This window comes from Myxocyprinus asiaticus, chromosome 21, assembly GCF_019703515.2.
Source record: "Myxocyprinus asiaticus isolate MX2 ecotype Aquarium Trade chromosome 21, UBuf_Myxa_2, whole genome shotgun sequence".
NCBI lineage: Eukaryota > Metazoa > Chordata > Actinopteri > Cypriniformes > Catostomidae > Myxocyprinus > Myxocyprinus asiaticus.
The window spans coordinates 3978749-3999328 of NC_059364.1; the positions used below are offsets into that span (position 1 = coordinate 3978749).

At 37.5% G+C, this 20580-nt stretch overlaps 1 protein-coding gene across 1 annotated transcript in view; it reads left to right on the forward strand.

Moving 5' to 3' along the window:
• The first annotated feature begins 19132 nt into the window (after positions 1–19132).
• The window catches only part of LOC127411927 (F-box only protein 11-like), a 36713-nt gene continuing 35265 nt past the window's right edge, over positions 19133–20580 (forward strand). Inside the window, exon 1 of the mRNA XM_051647839.1 lies at positions 19133–19443. Coding sequence (XP_051503799.1) covers positions 19356–19443 — 88 coding nt within the window. The 5' untranslated portion in view covers positions 19133–19355. The remainder of the gene's footprint in view (positions 19444–20580) is intronic.

The window sequence follows — 20580 nt, forward strand, 5'->3', positions numbered from 1 at the left end:
AATCTACAGAAAAAGTAGATCTGCTTAAACTGTCATCTCATGTATTATTAACAATTTTGTTACAACTTTGTTGTAATTCCTGCAAAAATGACCATTTAAACAACTTTACAGCTCAAATAATACACAAAATTTAACAGAAGAACTAATGTAAGTGCTATTATAAAATTATAAACTGCACATTTCTGCCTTTAAAACCTCAAACAATTGGCCCCATTCACTTCCATTGTAAATGCCTCACTGTAACCTCGATTTTTGCTGAACATAGAATATTTCTATAAACATTTTGGATGTACATGCAATGCTTAAAGATTAGCCATCAACTTAAAGTTTTACAACACAACCGGGCATCTTCAGGACAGCTCTGTGCATTAACGCGCTCTCGGTTCGTCAAGATGTGAATTGTGGATGGATCTCAACGGGTGGCATTTGCCAGACACAGAGAGCCTTATTAAACACTGCGACAGTGGAGTGTGTTTGCTTACAGAAGCCTCGTGTTTGACAGCTCTTTGTGTGTCTCGCCCTTTATGAAATGTGTCAACAGCTCCTGCTTGACTCTTATTTGTGCTGATAGACACATGAAGGTAATAAAACACTCGACATGCAGTGGAAAACACACAGAAGTGCTGCCGTGCATTTAACCAGCAGGTTTGGTTTGATATTGCTTAGATATAAATATACAGTACACTTATACACATTGTTTTTAGTGCAACATTGATATGATGTGTGGAGTATAGACTGGCCCTCGAAAGACATCAGTAAAGTCATACAAAATAAGCCAAGATGGGAGTGTAAACACATGAAATATATACAGAAAGTGAAAGCAAACATGCAAACTGCAATTGAAGTGACATTCTAAAGAGATCTTATCTCTCATTCTTTGAAGTGGAGTGAAATATGACTCAAATGAAAAGTAAGGTTTCATGTAATCATGGTATTTAAAATCACATTAATTTGTGTGAGTGTCTGTTTGACTGGCTGTGTTCATCTATTGTTCAAGTGTCTCATTTGAACAGCTGCCCAGTTCATCTAACAAAAGGTATTCTTTAAACAGCTCTGCAACACAATACACTGTTTGTAGGAGCAATCAAAATAGCCTATTGATCTCCTGTTGTTTTATTGCTCCAGTGGCCATTTCAAACAGGCCAATGAACACCTTTGGAAGTTTATTAAGTGAAAAGAGCATGAGTTTAAGTAGCAAAGTCTAAAAGGAATGATATTTAACACATCTATCTGTCACATTATTGTGCTCAAGTATTTTTAGTGGTGTTTGCTAAGGGACGTATCTCTAGTACTTAGGGTTAGAGATTTGTTCAAACCTCTTACCCTAAGTAATAAACTTTCACAGCACAACTTATCCTGCACTGTTGTGCTACAGACATGAATAATACCTTGTGACGAAGAGGAGGGCGTGGCTGGGCTGTAATGAGGGACGCCCGGTGCTGAATCAGACCAATAAAGAGGATAAAGAGGAGCCGGGAAGCCAGTTCGAGAGAGAGAGAGAGAGAGAGAAAGAGAGAGAGAGTGAAACTGTGTTTCAGTTGGAAGTGTCTATGTTGTAATTAAAGTTCGTTGAGTGTTCATCCGGTTCCCGCCTCCTCCTTTCCATTAAGAAGGGACCTTTTACATAACTATAATCACGTGACTTGTTGAGAAGAGGTCTATTATTACTTTTCTAAGCAATCCGACTTACGATTTGAACCTTCTACTTTTTGAAACTTTTCACTTACATTGAAGGGGGACCCCTTAATAACCACATAGGAATAACCTAGCAACCACCTAGAACACCATAACAACTGCATAACAACATAGCAAAAAACAATCAGAACACCTTAGCAACAGCCTGACAATGCCACAGCAACCACTCAAAAGACCCTAGCAACTGCACAGTAACGCACTAAAAACCAATCAGAATACCTTAGACACCGCATAGCAACACCCTTGCAACCACCCACAACATCCTAGCAACTGCATAGCCATCTAGCAATGCCATAGCAACCAACCTAGCAACCCTATATTTACGTGCTTAAAACAATCAGAACACCTTAGTAACAGCATAGTAAAGACTCAACAACCACCCAGAACACCATAACAACTGCATAGCAACAGCTAAAAAAAACAATCAGAACACCTTGGCAGCAACCTGGCAATGTCACAGTAACCACTCAAAAAACCCTAGCAACTGCATAGTAATGCGCTATAAAAACAATCAGAATACCTTAGTCACTGCATATCAACACCTTTGCAACCACACACAACATCATTGCAACCGCATATCAATATACTAAAAACCTTAACAACCATCAAGCAATGCCAAAGCATCCATCCTAGCAACCCTATTGTTATGTGGTTAAAATAATCAGAACACCTTAGTAACTGCATAAGAAAGACCTAGTAACCACCCAGAACACCATAACAACTGCATAACAACATGCCAAAAACAAATCAGAACACCTTAGCAACAGCCTGGCAATACACTAGTAACTACTTAAAAGACCCTAGCAACCACATAGCAATGCACTAAAAACCAATCAGAATAGCTTAGTCATAGCATATCAACACCTTTCCACCACCGCATAGCAACGTAGTATGCATAGTATAAAATACATAACAATGTAACTTTATTTTTTATTATTATTTTCTCCCCAATTTGGAATGCCCAATTCCCAAGTCCTCATGGTGGCTTAGTGACTCGCCTCAATCCGAGTGGCGGAGGAGGAATCTTAGTTGCCTCCGCGTCTGAGACCATCAATCCACGCAACTTATCACGTGGCTTGTTGAGCGCGTTACCGTGGAGACTTCACGCTATTCTCCGCGGCATCCACGCACAACTCACCACACGCCCCACCGAGAGCGAGAACCACACATTATAGCGACCACGAGGAGGTTACCCCATGTGACTCTACCCTCCCTAGCAACCGGGCCAATCTGGTTGCTTAGGAGACGTGACTGGAGTAACTCAGCATGCCCTGGACAATGTAACTTTATAACATAAATAGCTAGTATGTGCCTTACTTTGAAGCTTATAACAATAATGATAATTCTCTTCAATTGCCTGGTCCAGTTCTTAATGGCAAAACTGGCCTGGCCAAATAATCAGTGAAGGAAGATGAATGAATTGAAGCTGCTACAACGAGCAGCCCCCTCAGCTGGATAAAATAAACAGCACACGGTAGGCTTTGCTGCTCGGGCTTTCTTGCAATGTAATATTTCACTATGAACGCTGTCTTGAACACTCGGGAGAAACGGGGACAAAAAAAAAACCGGGACTGTCCCCGGAAAACGGGGACGTCAGGTCACCTACCAAGCATCCAATCAAAAGGGCCTAAAAATTGCATAGCAACACAGCAAAAAACAATCAGAACACCTTAGCAACAGCCTAGCAATGTCCTAGCAACCACTCAGAATTTAAATTGTACAGTTATAGTTTTTCTGTATATACTGTATTTATGATATATACACATCAAAATTAAAGGTTTACTTTAAAGTCTATTCATAGCAATGCCATAGCAACCACTCAAAAGGCCCTTGCAACCACATAGTAACATGGCAAAAAACAATCAGAACACCAAGCAACCACCTAGCATTTTGGCTGCAAGTTTGCACAGACAAGCACCACTTGGACAAGCACTCACATTTTCTTCCAAAAATGTAAAAATCCAGTGTTTATGATTTGTTTATAGTAGTCATTGGTTATTAGTATTTGTCAGTATGAAGTATAGTGCTTATCTGAAGTAACACAGTGCACTAGAGACTCTCTTTTTGTAGCTGAGCCCCTCACCCACCCACAGCCTCGGGCACAAGAACACTTTTGTCTTATGGGACAATTGAAATGCTGTCTGCTGCTGTCACTGGCACAATCATCGGCCCCAGTGTGGGCTGCAGCACATGCTAAAACAGCGACCATTGTTCTAATGGAGAAGTTCACACCCCAGACAACAGCATGCATGACTGATGAGTGTAAATATCATGTTTGCATGCGTATTTGTGTCTTCTATATGGGAAAGGTGGGGTAACTTGTCCAAAAGAGGAGGACTGTTGCATTTGTCTCATAAGTATTAACTTTGCTGGAGAAATTAAAATGGAGGCAAATGAGACAGTTGGCATACAGTAAGAGAATAAAACTAGATTTTCACATTTTATAAAGAAAACGTGATTTGAGTTTGCTCTTGCAAAACCTGCGGCCATGATTTTAGTGGACTTCTCATTGCAGAAATTAATAATATCATCCCATTGTTATATCTAAAAATTACAATATTTTCTTCTTTGAAACCTCTTCAACTCAGCAGACCCATCGGAGGGTCCAAAAGGGGGCACTATATTGCAAAAAACAAATGTATGCTTAAAATGTTCAAGTCTCCCGGTATATAAGTCAGGCATATGTGGTATCGTTAGAAAGCTTAGAATCGGAGCTTTCCAGAGATAACCATCACTTCTGCATTTAGTTTACATAAAATAACATAATAAGGTCTGAAACATTCGCTTTGCAAATCAGCGCCACCTCAAGGTCATGTGGTAGAAATATTAATATGAATTGAAAATTATTTTAAATAGCACTTATACAGACAAATCATATATCAAATGAAAGCTCATGTTCTCAGAAATGTGACTGCATAGTTTATTTTGTCGCCCTAATACCACAGTTTGACAAATTTTCAAAACAATTACAAAGTGAAATGTGAATTTTGTGAGTCATTAAATACAAACGTCTCTTTTATGCTCCGATCACTGCTTCTGTAAACCTCGAATAGCTAAACACTTTATATATGCTTTTACCTTAGGCAGTTCCCTAATAAAATAGCCATTTTTTACTTGTCTGTGAGCTTGCTTGTGTGAATAATCCAATTGTGGCAGAGTGGAGGGCGGGACCCGGCCCCTAATCAGGCTGATCAAGCCTGAGAGGGATAAAGGCGACCAGAGGTGGCAGTTTGAGAGAGAGAGAACTGCGGGCAGCTGCCCTGCATGTGTTTAAGTTTGTGTCTTTTTGTTCTATTAAATGATTATTTATATTGTCAAGCTGGTTCTCGCCTCTTCTTTTCCCTTTTACCCTGTTACACTGGTGCCAAAACCCAGGAAGGAGGAGGGATGCTCCGTAGTAGAGTCCTTACCACTACCGTCCACCGAAATCGGAGCAGCAGCGGCCATCCGCCGGGGAACGGAGGAGCCCGGCTGCCTGAAAGCGGAGCAATGGCCACCGACCGTGAGGGGAGGAGGGGCTCCTAGCTGACCGCCTGGAGCGGTCAGGTCCGCTGCCAGGGGCGGAGGAGTCCCCTACAGCCGCTAAAACACGGCGGGGTCAAGAGAGGACCGCCGACCGTGAGCGGGGAGGGGCTCCTGGGCGACCGTCTGGAGCAGGGGAGACCCCTGCCGTCCACCGAAACCGCGGCGGGGCATTCCGTCCACCAGGGGCCGGAGGACTGCCTCTGATCCGCCCAGAGAGGCATGGCTGTCGTCCACTAGAGGGTGGAGGAGTGGCCGAGGACCAAGCCACGGCGTATCAGAGAACCACCGTGTAAACATTTTTTTCTCTCTCCTCTCTCTCTCCCGCTGTCGCTCTGTGTTGGCCTTCCCCTCTCATTTTTTTTTTGTTGTTATTGTTGTTGTGTTTCCCTTCCCTTGTCCCCTCCCAGATCCAGAAAGGCGGGGATGACCTGCCAGCAGACAGGGCCAGAAAAGTGGGGGGGTGGGGGATGTACGTCATGCCGAGGGCTCCCCGGCCTGAAAGAACGAGGGAGGAATTTGGCAGGGTGGCGGACCGTGATGCTGCACACCAATGTTATATCTTAGATGTCCAGAACACAATATGCAGTCCAGCAGGAAAAGCATACTAATCAAATCACCAGAAATATATGTAATTGACTATTGATGATAAAATGTTATACAACGTCACAAAGGGAAGGTTCTCAGCTTTCTAATGACACCAAGACTGAACTTCTAGTCCACTCAGAGGCTGAGATATTTGATTGTCACATTTGTTGCGGAGATGAGGACCCAAGCACAAAGTTCAGAACCAAAAATACTTTATTAATAAAATAATCAAAATCCCACGAGGAGGAAACTAACAAAACTACAACATAGGGGAAACAGGACCAACCGGACCAGGAACCAGGTTGAGGAACAGGATCCATAGGACACTAGAAAACATATACAGGACCGACTAGAGAACAAGACGAACTGGCACTGGATAGCACACGAGGAGGCTAAAATGGGAGAAAAATCAAGCGGGTTAATATAAGGCAGGTGTTACTAATGAAAACAATAATGAGCAACAAGGAGGCTGGGTTTGATGTAAGACAGAGAAGCACGCGGCAATACAGAAACAATTACAAAGCCGCTATTGGGTGGATGCCTTCTTGTTCTCACAAGAAGGCAAAACATCCGATTGGCATGAGCGCACATCAGTCCTGTCAGATCAAAACCCAGACTGACAGAGAGACAGGACCGTGACATCGATGAAACAATGGGGATGGTGCATGAACTGAAAATTAGACAATGTCTATGGACAAGCATATCTGTGAGGGCTAAAATGCGTTAGAGCACCACCTACATTTTGGATCTGTATATTGTGACGGAAGTTGACAGTGGGAAAAAAAACTCTAGTTCATGCAGCCATTTAGTGTAATAAAATAAGACATTTTGGAGGGAGATGGAGTCAATATAACGACAATTACATTCTTACAAATTAGGACAACAAAAAAAAAGTTTTTATTTTCTTTTATTCTATTGATCCTAAGATTGTAAACATATACAATATTATTTATGAGTAATTTGAGTCTTTAAATATATATATATATATATATATATATATGGGAGGGGGTTCCTGAGCAAATGAGACCAATTTTTGGCAATTAGTCCACAGTTTGTGTGAATGGTGAGCTTTTCAATTTGAGTGTGAAAAAATTGCAGGCAGCAGTCCAAAAACGCTCCAGAGCTGAAGAGGTTAAATAGCTTCAGTGTAGTTAAATACTTTTTGTTTGTAGTTTGTACTGTAGCTGACTACTTATTTAAAAGAGTAGCTTGACTGTAGTTTAACTTCAAGTTATTAGTGAGTTGTAGTTTAGGACACTAGAGTTTCCCCAACACTGGTAATATCAATAACAAGTCTGTGAGTTTGTTTTAATTAGTTATGTACAAATGTAAGAGTAATGTACAGCAGAGTAAATACAAACACTGAATGAGGCCGCAGGTGTGTGTTGATGTGTGTGTGTTTTCTTCTTGGGTGTGTGTGTGACCTCTCGCCTGCAGGCTCGGTGGGTTCTGGGTGTGTAAGGGAAACTGCGAGCTGTGGAGTGTGTTTGTGGAGAACGCGTGCTGCCTCATTCTCGCCACCTCACTGAGCAGTGTTTAATGAAGCGAGGAGTGTGTCTGCAGGCAGGCTGGGCCTCGTGTTCCTACGCAACCAGGAGCCATGGGGAGACAGCGAAACGGCTTTCCATGACAACACACACTCTTCCATTTGTTCTGTTAAAGGGATAGTTCACCTAAAATGACAATTCTGTCATCATTTACTCACCCTCATGTTGTTCTGAACCCGTATGACTTTCTTTTCCTCCATGGAACACAAAAAATAATTCAAGTTGTCGTTAGGCACAACGTGAGTACTGCACAATCAGAATTCAGAGCCAAAACGATCTGTTTTAAAATAGAATTTTAACACCATTTGACATTGAAACTAATTCTAAAAGATGACCTGATTATGAAACCAAACCCCTAAAACTCTTTTTAGTGCCTTCTATCAGCAACCATGTCACCTCCTGCATCACGATTATGATAAAAGTACGATTAAAGTCATCAAATGATGTTCTATTCTTAGTGTCCGGCTGACTTCCAAGTGCTGGCCCGCTCTCCTCTCTGGCTGGGCAAGAGAAGGTGTGATAACCTAATGCCAATGTCCCACCGTGTTGGATCAAACCATACCCAGCTGCAGGGACAGAGGGGCCCATTGGCCATCTGTCCCGAGGCCACAGAGCCACACACGGCCCCGGGAGCACCAAAGAAGGGGTGCTAACAGGGAATGGAAGGGGGGGTCTAAAGCTGTTTTTCCCTTTCTCCTAATAACTTTGTCTTCTTTTACTTGTTCTTTTTTAGGTGGGTGCAGCGTCCTTGTAGTGGGGTCGGTATGGAGACTCATTCGCTTTCACTGTCCTATTTATGTTAATGAGCCATCTGCCCTTTCTCTGACGGTAGCTTGAGGGGGAGGTATCTCTGGTGGGACAGATCAGGGCTGGCGGGACGTTGGTGTGTTGGTGATATCTTTCTCTTAGTAATGACTTAGCAGATGGACTTGTTGATTCATTGGAAATGGAGGTAAATGGGTCAATATTGTAATGCTCATTTTTTGTGTCTGGACCTACTTATTTAATTTAAAAAATAATGCATTTAGTAAATACAATGACATGAATGCACCTCTTTTGTAAGGATTTCCACGTTTTGACTAATGAATTTTTGTGACATTTTTAACATGACTTTTCCAGTTGTTCGTGATGAATGGATAAGGATTTTTAAACTCATTTTATAGAGATTGCATATTCACAAAGAGTGATTTATTCCAGATTAAATATTTAAGAATTAAGAACAAGCAGAAAGATTTATATTAACTAATAAAATTAACATTACTTTTCCGTTTTCCAGTATAATTTGCATTACTTTTCCAGGCCTGGAAGTCACAATTTTAATGTTCCCTGAGCCTTGATATTTCCAGGTTTTCCATGACTGTAGGGTCCCTGCATGATGAATATGTTTTTATTTCTGAATTCAAATAAATTTTTTGTAAAAAATAAATAAATAAATAAAAAAAGCCAATGTTGATTACAATTTTGAAATTGTTGGGGGGAAAAAATTCCTTTAGTTGTTTGTCATAACCTTTTATTGTTATTTATTTATATAATATATAATATTATAATTATATAAACATATGTAATAATACATTAAAATTATTTAAATAATTATATAATACATATAATTTTAAATATATATATATATATATATATATATATATATATATATATATATATATATATATATATATATAATATTATAATATTATAAATAGATTAAATATATCATATTTATTAATAAAATATGATTTATGTAATATTAAAAAATGTAAAAATAATTTAAAAATATTCTTATTAATAAAATTAAAAATTTCATGGGATTTTTTTACTATATATATATATATATATATATATATATATATATATATATATATATATATATATATATATATATATATATATAATATTTAATTATTTTTTACACAATGTTTTTAGAGTCTGTAAATCAGTAAAGTTAGTTTAAAATGACATTCAAAACAAACAAAAACAACATTAATACAAAAATTGGCACAAGCATTTTAAACTAGACTTTTTAAAGAAAATGAAATACTTATTTGTCATTGACCCAAGTACAGAAAACATAGAACACACAGAATCAGCCTTTGATTCCCAGCATGCACCTCGGTTGGTGTGTTTGTGTGTGTATGGGCTGCAGAATGACACAAGAACAGTGTGTGATGGGTAGGTGTGAAGGTAAACTGAGAGAGGGGGTTTCACCGTTGTACATGCATGTACTAACTTTTATAAAAATAAATGACACGTAGTTTGATATTTTGATTTTAATACAATGAAATTCAGAAATTTATAAGTTGGACTTTTCCAGCTACTTTTAGAGCCACTGTATATCTGATCTTATTAAAGAGGGGAATGATCTCTTAAAAAAGATCATTTGGCATTTATTATAGATAAGTTTAAAATCAAGCCCCAGATGTCCTCACAAAAAGAGATGCAAGGTAGAAGTCTGGTTTTGGGTAAAAACATTAGATTAAGCAGAGTGAACAGTTATTATTTGTGTCATTACTGGTTTGTGAGCAACGGCCAGACAGATAACATCACAAGGGCATGTCATTTTCACATGATACGGTTGCCATGGCAGTGGCCTACATCACACTAAGACAGTAGGAAAACTTGATTAAGGCCCTCTGAGCAGAAACTTACGACCCCTAACACATATTTTTTCATCTGCTGTAAGCTACAGAATAGCTGGCAACCCTATCACAAAGGCAAATAATCGGCTGTTGGTGAACATGTCATACTAAGCGACCAAAAACTGGTTTGCCCTATGACAAAATATATTTTTTACATTCTCCTAAATTTGTCACAGATGGCAAAATCATATAGTGGGAACCGGCTTTAGCAAACAACTTAGCAAAAAAAAAAAAAAGATGCTAAATTTCAAAATGTAAACAATAAAATAATATACTTTGATAAAAAGGTGTATAGTTTATGGCCATGTCCACACTATTACTGTTTGTTTTCATTTGAAAATGCTGTCCATTACCGCATAATTAAAAAAACAATGACGTTAGGAATGCATATTATGCAACTTCACCCCCCTAAAATGCATATGTGGGTCAAAAAAGACCCAGGTGAAATCTAGATGCTTATTCTATTTAAAACAACATATTTTTTCAAGGAAATTAAACCCCCTTAAAGTGGGGCGATTTATTGGGAAAGTCTCCGTATACATAAGTCAGGCACATAGTGTCATTTGAAAGATTAGAGTCTGAACTTTTCAGAGATAACCATCACTTCTGCATTTATGTTACTTAAAATAACATGGTGTAGAAATATTTATATGAAAATAAAAGTCCTTCACATAGCACATAAATGGACAAGTCATATATCAAATGAAAGCTCTCATTCTCAGGAATGTGACTCTACAGTTAATTTCACAAAGTGAAATATGATTTCTGTAAGTCATCAAATACAAACGTCTCTTTTATGCTCCGATAACTGCTTCTGTAAGCCACGAATAGCTAAAAACATCTGCTTTTACCATAGGAAGTTCTCTAAACAATTAGACATTGTTTACTTGTCTGTGAGCTTTTACTGAATAATCCAATGTTATATCAGAATCAGAATGATTTTTATTGCCAAGTATGCTTACATTTAAATTTATATTTCTGTTCTCCAATATAATTTGCATTACTTTGCCAGGCCTGGAAATCAAAATTTTACATGTCTTACATATCTTACATATCTTAGATGTCCAGAACAAAATATGCCATCCAGAAGGAAAAGCATGCAAAACAGAATTCATCAGAAAATATGTTTTCGACTATTGATGATAAAATGTTTTATATCACACAAAGGGGAGGATCTCAGCTTTCTAATGACACCTAGACAGAGCTTCTAATCTACTCAGAGACTAAGATATTCAATGAAACAACAATGGTGGTGGTGCTTGAACTGAAAATTAGACTGAATGTCTATGGACGAGCACATCTGTGAGGGCTGAAATGCATTAGAGCACCACCTACATTTCAGATCTGTATATTGTGATGGAATGTGATAGAGGAAAAAAAATATTTTTCTAGTGCTTTCTGTCACATAGTGGAATAAAATTAGACTTTTCAAAGTGTGGTTGAATTAACAGAACCAAAATGACATGTTTAGTGGTAAAATATGAAATGTCTCAACACCTCTACCCTACTGTATTGTATCTTAGTACAATGGCTTAAGATAAAAAAATATATATATTTATTTGTTATTTTTTTACATGGAATACTATAATAAATACATATGGATCATATATGGCTGACAAATGTATTATATAGATAGTGATGTAATCTTTCTTATAATTCAAAAAGATATTCGACCAAATGTTAAAATGTCAGTTTTCATGACTAAAGACACCTTAATTGAGGATTAAATGGAGTGTCAGATGAAAAGACCACGTCACATAAAAATGATGTCTTAAAAACTAGACGCTGGGTAATTTTTGACCCACATATGCAGATTAGTGTGGATGTGACATATGTTCATTTATGTTTATATGGATTCTTGGCTGTGGCGATATTGTATTGTTTGCAGTCATGCCAATAAAGCCATTTTGAATCTAATTGAATTGAGTACCAACCTCAGTGAGTGAATTCAATCTCAGTAGATCATATATTCTTGCAAAATGAGCAGTCTGAAATCTGACTTTGAAAAACAATTAGTTTCAGTTCTTTTAAAGTCAGCTACAGAGAACCATGCATTTGATCAACAGTTCAACTGAGCTACATGCCACATCCTGCTTTTACACAGTTTCCTGTCACTGGCAGTACCAGCTGGAGTTCACTGATAGCCCGCTATGTGTATGCCACACCCTCACACACTCCATGTGTTGTTATTTCAATATTAATTGCACTGTGAAGTCACAACAGTTTTTTGAGCTTATTATGATTTCATCGCTGACTCAAATCACAACCAACATTACACAAGACACAAGAAAATATGATGGACTGTAGCGTGGGAATTTGAATCATGTAGACTATCGGATATGTGCAATATGCAGTATTGTACTGTAAGTGGACTGACAACCGTGCCTGGAAAAATATTGACAACTATGAAATATACAGCATGATGTACAATTAAATATTATGTGAATGTACAATAAAGTGGAGAATTCACAAAGATGCAAGTTGAATAAGATATAAATATACTGCACAGCGATTATGGCATACAATGTTTACAATTGCAACTGTAGTTTAAATGGTAGTTCAACGTACTTCTTCAAAGAACACCATGGAGCTTCCATTATAAATGTCCACAAAAGTACACTTACAAAAAAAGAAAACACGGTACATATCCAAACAAACATGGATTTATTGGTGCTGGGTGGACAATACTTTTTGGATTTTAAAACCATGTCTTCTGAAGTGATCTAACTGGTAATGGATGAGATTAAACCACTGGAGTTTTATGGATTACTTATATGCAGCTTTTATGTGCTTTTTGGAGCTTGAATGTTCTGATCACTATTCACTTTGTATGGAATTGTATGGACCTACAGAGCTGAGATAATCTTCTACAAATCTGTGTTTGTGTTCAGCAGAAGAAAGTAAGTCATACACATCTGGGATGACATCGGGGTGAGTAAATGATGAGAGAATTTTCATTTTTGTTTGAACTATCCCGTTAACTTGTATTGAACCTGGAATATACCCTTAATGAAATGGCGTTTAGCGACATCTAGTGGTGGAAATCTATCATTACCGTTTCTGAGTCACTTTCAGTTTACATCAGTGCCACAATAAATAATATAAATGATCTTCAAAAGGTGGATCAAGGTTTGTTTGCTTGTGTTGGTGCAAAACTTTGAAAGCCTTGCATTCTGAAAGAAGACAAGCACATTTTATTCATGCTCAGGCTTTAAACATCAACAAACATAGTGTTTATATGAACATGCATGTATTCTTTATCATCTCACTTTACAACATTTTCACTTTAATTTTGTGGTTAATTTTGTGATTCCAAATTAGCTTAAGACATTACAGACATTAATTGTTCAGGGATGCACTTTATTATTTAATCATTTATAAATAAGGAAATTACCATGAGCAGTCTGCCTTCATTCACACAGCAGAAAAGACACTTTAACACATGTGCACTCAGAAGGTTTATAATGCACAGAAACAATTATGATACAAATGACAGACACAGCTGTTAATGTGCCCTGTTATACAGTTATTATGACATCTTTCATGAAATGTCACTTTTCCCAACTGATTGCACTCATTTGTGCACTAAAATGTCAAACAAACAAACATGTTAATAACCAGACAAACATACATTATGCTTCAGATAAGAAATCATATAGCACATCCTTCATCCACTGTCTCTGATAACAGCATACTGTATGATTTATAATGTACATTCAACAGATACACAATTGCAATCCCATTTTGTCACAGAACTGCATATACTGAAGTCTGAGAGTGGTATACACAGGAAAATTATGAAAGGTCTCTTAATTAGTAACTGCTGTACATGAACATCACAATTTATAGACAATACAGGCAGCTAATCTTTTAATCACAAGAGATGCAGAATTCAAAAGCATCAACATCTTGTTCACGGATTGTGAATCTTTAAAAGGCATGACAATGGCTTCTATGGACAGGTGTTCCACTACCAAACTACCATGGTATTTTAGACATGGTACCATGGTACTGTTCCGGTACTTTGGACATGAATACTTAGATATATAGATTTCAATTAGCATATTCATGTGAATAACTAAGAATCTGCCAGATAAACACTCACAACATTTGTTTTTTATGTGTCTCGGCGTGCATCTTAATCTGTCATTTACGAGAGCAAATGGTCACAATGGTTAACCTAATAACTGATTTAAGTGACAGCTCTGTGGATCTGATGCTAATTATATAAAGGTGATTTCTGATAGACTATACAGTATGCTACTCATAAATCTAAAAGTTTAAAATTGATCAGAAGTATCTCTAAAATGTACAGAAGGTTTTGGAAATTCTTCTGATGTAATAATAATATACAACAAGTATTAACACAGTTAATCCCATTGCTAACATTTGTGCCTGAAGTTTTACATTTTAAGGATCTGAAAAGAGCTGTTCATGTATTTTACACAAAGATGCCAACTCTAAATGAAAGTGAATAGTCATTTGACCACAGCCATTTATTTCCACTGTGTCCCTCTAAAAGTCTGTGTCAAAGCTCCATAAAAGTAAGCAAGTTAAACCAGTCATAATACACATACAACTACCATATTTGGTACAAATAATGTATAAAGTTTAAAGGATCTATTATGTATATATTACAAGACATGTAAGATATAATCGGTCACAATTGTGACCAGTGGGAAAACATAGCGCTTCATTTTTAAATAGCCGTCTGAAGTTTAAAATAGTAAAATTGCAGATTTAGAATTGTTGTTACAATAAAAATACAAGGTACAATTAAAAAGAAATATGCAATTATTCTTGGATTATAATTTCCTTTCCCACCATAATTGCATGTTAGTAAACAGATATTAAAAAATAAAATTACATTAAAATAAAAATATTAAATTATGTTAAACATTAAATACATATGTTACTACAATGACTGTGTAGTTTCCCACCAGTTACAAATGTGACAATATTAAATCACATACTTTCAGTAACCTTTCTTAAAAAAAAAAATTATAATTTTTTATTTATTCTTGGCATGTAGTTTGTTTAATTGGGCTATCCAATGTGTAAAATGCATGATTAAATGGGTAAATATGATATGCAGTTTTCCTCAGGTTAATTTATATAATAAAATATTACATAAAAAAGATCAGTTATATATATTTATAAATGACATATATAACTGGTAAACTAGACAAAGTTACTCAATAAGAGTATTTATTTTAATGTAACCATGACAGTGATATAACTTTCCGATTGACATTACACCAGAGTATTTTTCCCCTTCTGGACTGAACCTGCCTGTTAATACAGGTGACTCTGTTGTTCCCGTAGTAATTAGGAGTCAGTGACAGATTTAACCAGACTGCCCTTCTGTTCAACTCATGTGTCATGAGCAGTGTTGAGTGTAATGCATTACTAAGTAATTAATTACTGTAATTAAATTACTTTTTCATTGATCAAATTAAAGTAAGTGATTACTCTTAATTCATCAGTAATTTAATTACAGTTACTTCTGATGTAATTGCGTTAAATGCTGTATAGACTCTAGAACAAATATATAAAACAATAGTGAATTTAAAATCTAAATTTAACGTCTAATGTTAAAATAAATGTTTTCTAATTTAACGCTGGCCCCTTAAATTCTTTGGCCAGTTCATGAATAATTTATTTGATTTTATATGATTTATTTGAAAGAATTAAAAGAACATTTTCATGTCTATCCTTGTATTTTTCATCTGGTCGAGGTTGATGAGGGTTTTAGAAAGTAATTAGTAATAAGTAATGCAGTTACTTTTCGGACAGAGTAATTAGTACAGTGTAGAAGATGTAATTAGTAGTTAGTAATTAAGTACTTTTTTAGAGTCACTTACCCAACACTGGTCATGAGTCATGACAGTTTCCCAGTGACAGTGCATGATGTTATTTAGTGGCTCTTTCTAAAATTCCTTTTTGTGTGGGTTACATGATTGTTCTACAACTTGTTCACATTTCTGAATGAATGCACCACTGACTGAATGTACCATGGTGGTACCATGCTTTTTGACCAAAAAAATATGGTATATGCCATGGTGAATATACAATGGTGGCCAAAAGTTTGGAATAATGTACAGATTTTGCTCTTATGGAAAGAAATTGGTACTTTTATTCACCAAAGTGCCATTCAGCTGATCACAATGTATAGTCAGGCCATTAATAACGTAAAAAATTTATATTACAATTTGAAAAACATTTTCAGAACTTCTTAAATTACTTCAAAGAGTTCTCATCAAAAAATCCTCCATGTGCAGCAGTGACAGCTTTGCAGATCGTTGGCATTCTAGCTGTCAGTTTGTCCAGATACTCAGGTGACATTTCACCCCACACTTCCTGTAGCACTTGTCATAGATGTGGCTGTCTTGTCGGGCACTTCTCACGCACCTTACAGTCTAGCTGATCCCACAAAAGCTCAATGGGGTTAAGATCCATAACACTCTTTTCCAATTATCTGTTGTCCAATGTCTGTGTTTCTTTGCCCACTCTAACCTTTTCTTTTTGTTTTTCTGTTTCAAAAGTGGCTTTTTCTTTACAATTCTCCCCATAAGACCTGCACCCCTGAGTCTTCTCTTTACTGTTGTACATGAAACTAGTGTTGAGCGGGTAGAATTCAATGAAGCTGTCAGCTGAGGACATGTGAGGCGTCTATTTCTCAAACTAGAGACTCTGATGTACTTATCCTCTTGTTTAGTTGTACATCTGGTCTTCCACAATTTCAAGCATTGTATAGCCTTCATTCCTCAAAACAATGATTGACTGATGAGTTTCCAGAGAAAGCTGTTTTTTTTTTTTTGCCATTTTTGACCTAATATTGACCTTAAGACATGCCAGTCTATTGCATACTGTGGCAACTCAAAAACAAACACAAAGACAAAGACAATGTTAAGCTTAATTTAATGAACCAAATAGCTTTGAACTGTGTTTGATATAATAGCAAGTGATTTTCTAGTACCAAATGATCAATTTAGCAAAAATTATCAAAATGACTTTTTTCAAATAGTGATGGTGCTGTTTTTTACATCAGTAATGTCCTGACTATACTTTGTGATCAGCTGAATGCCACTTTGGTGAATTAAAGTACCAATTTCTTCTGAAACAGCTAAATCTGTACATTATTCCAAACTTTCGGCCGCCAGTGTATAAAGTAATATAGTGCCATGGAGCGGTGATATAGGCCAATTCGTCAGTACTGAAGCCAATGGTACTTTCACATAAATAAAATGAATAAAAAAACATGACACGATCCCATGTTATTTCTGATAATGTGTGAGTGCACTTTTTTTGTACAGGTGCATCTCAATAAATTAGAATGTCGTGGAAAAGTTCATTTATTTCAGTAATTCAACTCAAATTGTGAAACTCGTGTATTAAATAAATTCAATGCACACAGACTGAAGTAGTTTAAGTCTTTGGTTCTTTTAATTGTGATGATTTTGGCTCACATTTAACAAAAACCCACCAATTCACTATCTCAAATAATTAGAATATGGTGACATGCCAATCAGCTAATCAACTCAAAACACCTGCAAAGGTTTCCTGAGCCTTCAAAATGGTCTCTCAGTTTGGTTCACTAGGCTACACAATCATGGGGAAGACTGCTGATCTGACAGTTGTCCAGAAGACAATCATTGACACCCTTCACAAGGAGGGTAAGCCACAAACATTCATTGCCAAAGAAGCTGGCTGTTCACAGAGTGCTGTATCCAAGCATGTTAACAGAAAGTTGAGTGGAAGGAAAAAGTGTGGAAGAAAAAGATGCACAACCAACCGAGAGAACCGCAGCCTTACGATTGTCAAGCAAAATCGATTCAAGAATTTGGGTGAACTTCACAAGGAATGGACTGAGGCTGGGGTCAAGGCATCAAGAGCCACCACACACAGACATGTCAAGGAATTTGGCTACAGTTGTCGTATTCCTCTTGTTAAACCACTCCTGAACCACAGACAACGTCAGAGGCGTCTTACCTGGGCTAAGGAGAAGAAGAACTGGACTGTTGCCCAGTGTTCCAAAGTCCTCTTTTCAGATGAGAGCAAGTTTTGTATTTCATTTGGAAACCAAGGTCCTAGAGTCTGGAGGAAGGGTGGAGAAGCTCATAGCCCAAGTTGCTTGAAGTCCAGTGTTAAGTTTCCACAGTCTGTGATGATTTGGGGTGCAATGTCATCTGCTGGTGTTGGTCCATTGTGTTTTTTGAAAACCAAAGTCAATGCACCTGTTTACCAAGAAATTTTGGAGCACTTCAGGCTTCCTTCTGCTGACCAGCTTTTTAAAGATGCTGATTTCATTTTCCAGCAGGATTTGGCACCTGCCCACACTGCCAAAAGCACCAAAAGTTGGTTAAATGACCATGGTGTTGGTGTGCTTGACTGGCCAGCAAACTCACCAGACCTGAACCCCATAGAGAATCTATGGGGTATTGTCAAGAGGAAAATGAGAAACAAGAGACCAAAAAATGCAGATGAGCTGAAGGCCACTGTCAAAGAAACCTGGGCTTCCATAACACCTCAGCAGTGCCACAAACTGATCACCTCCATGCCACGCCGAATTGAGGCAGTAATTAAAGCAAAAGGAGCCCCTACCAAGTATTGAGTACATATACAGTAAATGAACATACTTTCCAGAAGGCCAACAATTCACTAAAAATGTTTTTTTTTATTGGTCTTATGATGTATTCTAATTTTTTGAGATAGTGAATTGGTGGGTTTTTGTTAAATGTGAGCCAAAATCATCACAATTAAAAGAACCAAAGACTTAAACTACTTCAGTCTGTGTGCATTGAATTTATTTAATTCACGAGTTTCACAATTTGAGTTGAATTACTGAAATAAATGAACTTTTCCACGACATTCTAATTTATTGAGATGCACCTGTAAGTGTGATTTTTTTGTGAGTGTGACATATTCACATACCGTGTTATTTACATGGTACTACAAGGTATTTTAAGGAATACCATGGTACTACCATGGTGCATGTACAAAAACATGGTATTATTATGGTCCAAAAATAAATAATACCCCCCCCCCCCAAAAAAAAATACCATACCATACTTTTTTGTTAGTGGAAGGAGAAAATCTGTTGCGGTTGGTGTATGGCGGCCCCCTGTGGTTGGGAATGGAACTGCTAGTGTGCATGTGTGTGTAAATGGCTCCTCCTGCCACTGAAAATCGAAATCGGAGCTCTCGGATCGGAGTGTTTGGACAGTAAAAACAGCTCCCTCGGAGCTCAGATCGAGCAAATTCCCTGTGCAATGCACGTTAGGTGTTTATTTACATTTTCTGAACCCACGACAGAGTAAAGATCCAAAGGAACGGGCTGCAGCGGTGTGTGTTTTAACCTGAAACCCGTCAAATGAACTCCGTCAGAGCGACCAACCGCAGACCGCGGCGAGTGTCGAGGCCGCGCCCGGTGCCGCCGGACAGAAACAACGCAGAAAGAGGTGAGTATTTCTCGAACACACTCCAAACCGAGCTTGGTGCACGACGGATACCGATCCTAAAGAGTAAATGTGTTGATTCCTGGTGTTTCATGCGTTGATTTGTGTTTTTCGAGGCGTTTCATGCGTCAGGAAACACCGAGGCTTCTGATTTCCCGCAGGCCGCGCTTTGTTTGGCTTGGCTTGAACAGTCTTCTTGTCTGCTGTAAACCTCGTTTATCGTGTTATTTTACTTTTAGTACTGTTAACGATTAAATCTGTGGTTTTATATCTGCTACGAGTCTAAATAGTTGCATAAAAGAGAAATGGCAGCATTTGTTTTACGACGCTACGGTAGCTAGCAGCACAACATAATATCACACATATAACATAAATCCATATAAATATCACTGTCAGAGCTGTTAGGCATTAGAATAGAGATTAAACTACGTAATCATGTCGTTTTATGGCATTTAGGATTGTATATACTTAACAAAGCAGTACAAAAATTACCATGGTAATACCATGTTTTTGTAAACCTTTATTGTGGTAGTACAAAGGGATTCTTTAAAACACATTGGGCTACCATGTAAATAGCATGATATATGAATTTGGTACCATGATACTGTACCATGGTACCACAAGGGCTTGATTTCTAACGTCTTCGTGGTTTAATTTGTCAGCTGTGTTTGTGCTTGTAAACTTGACACCCTCAGTAACTCATTTATAGTTTGAGTTGTTCGGGTTGATTTGCTTTAGTTGGGTGATTCATTGGGGATTAGTGATTTTTAATGACTAGTTTGCTGTATTAGGCTAGTTCATCAGCAACAGACGGCTTTGGTTCTGGTTTGTTGGGTTATAAACCCCTCTGATATACAGTTAGAAGTCATACACAAAAATTCACACTCCAAGGAGGACCAGGCTGTATGTATGCTTTTACATATTTAGTGTTGGCTTTTATAGCTATGACAAATTTAATGGATTGTCAAGTTGGTTAACCATCCAATGCACAGGTGTTCACAAATGTTGTCTAAATTCTTTTACACCTCTAGAACTTTTGGTCAGACAACCACAAGCCATAACAGTTTGCCAATTTGGCATGCAAATCTAACAGCAGGACAGTTTGTTTGGGTTTCTGGTAATCAAACTCGAGAGCTTGTT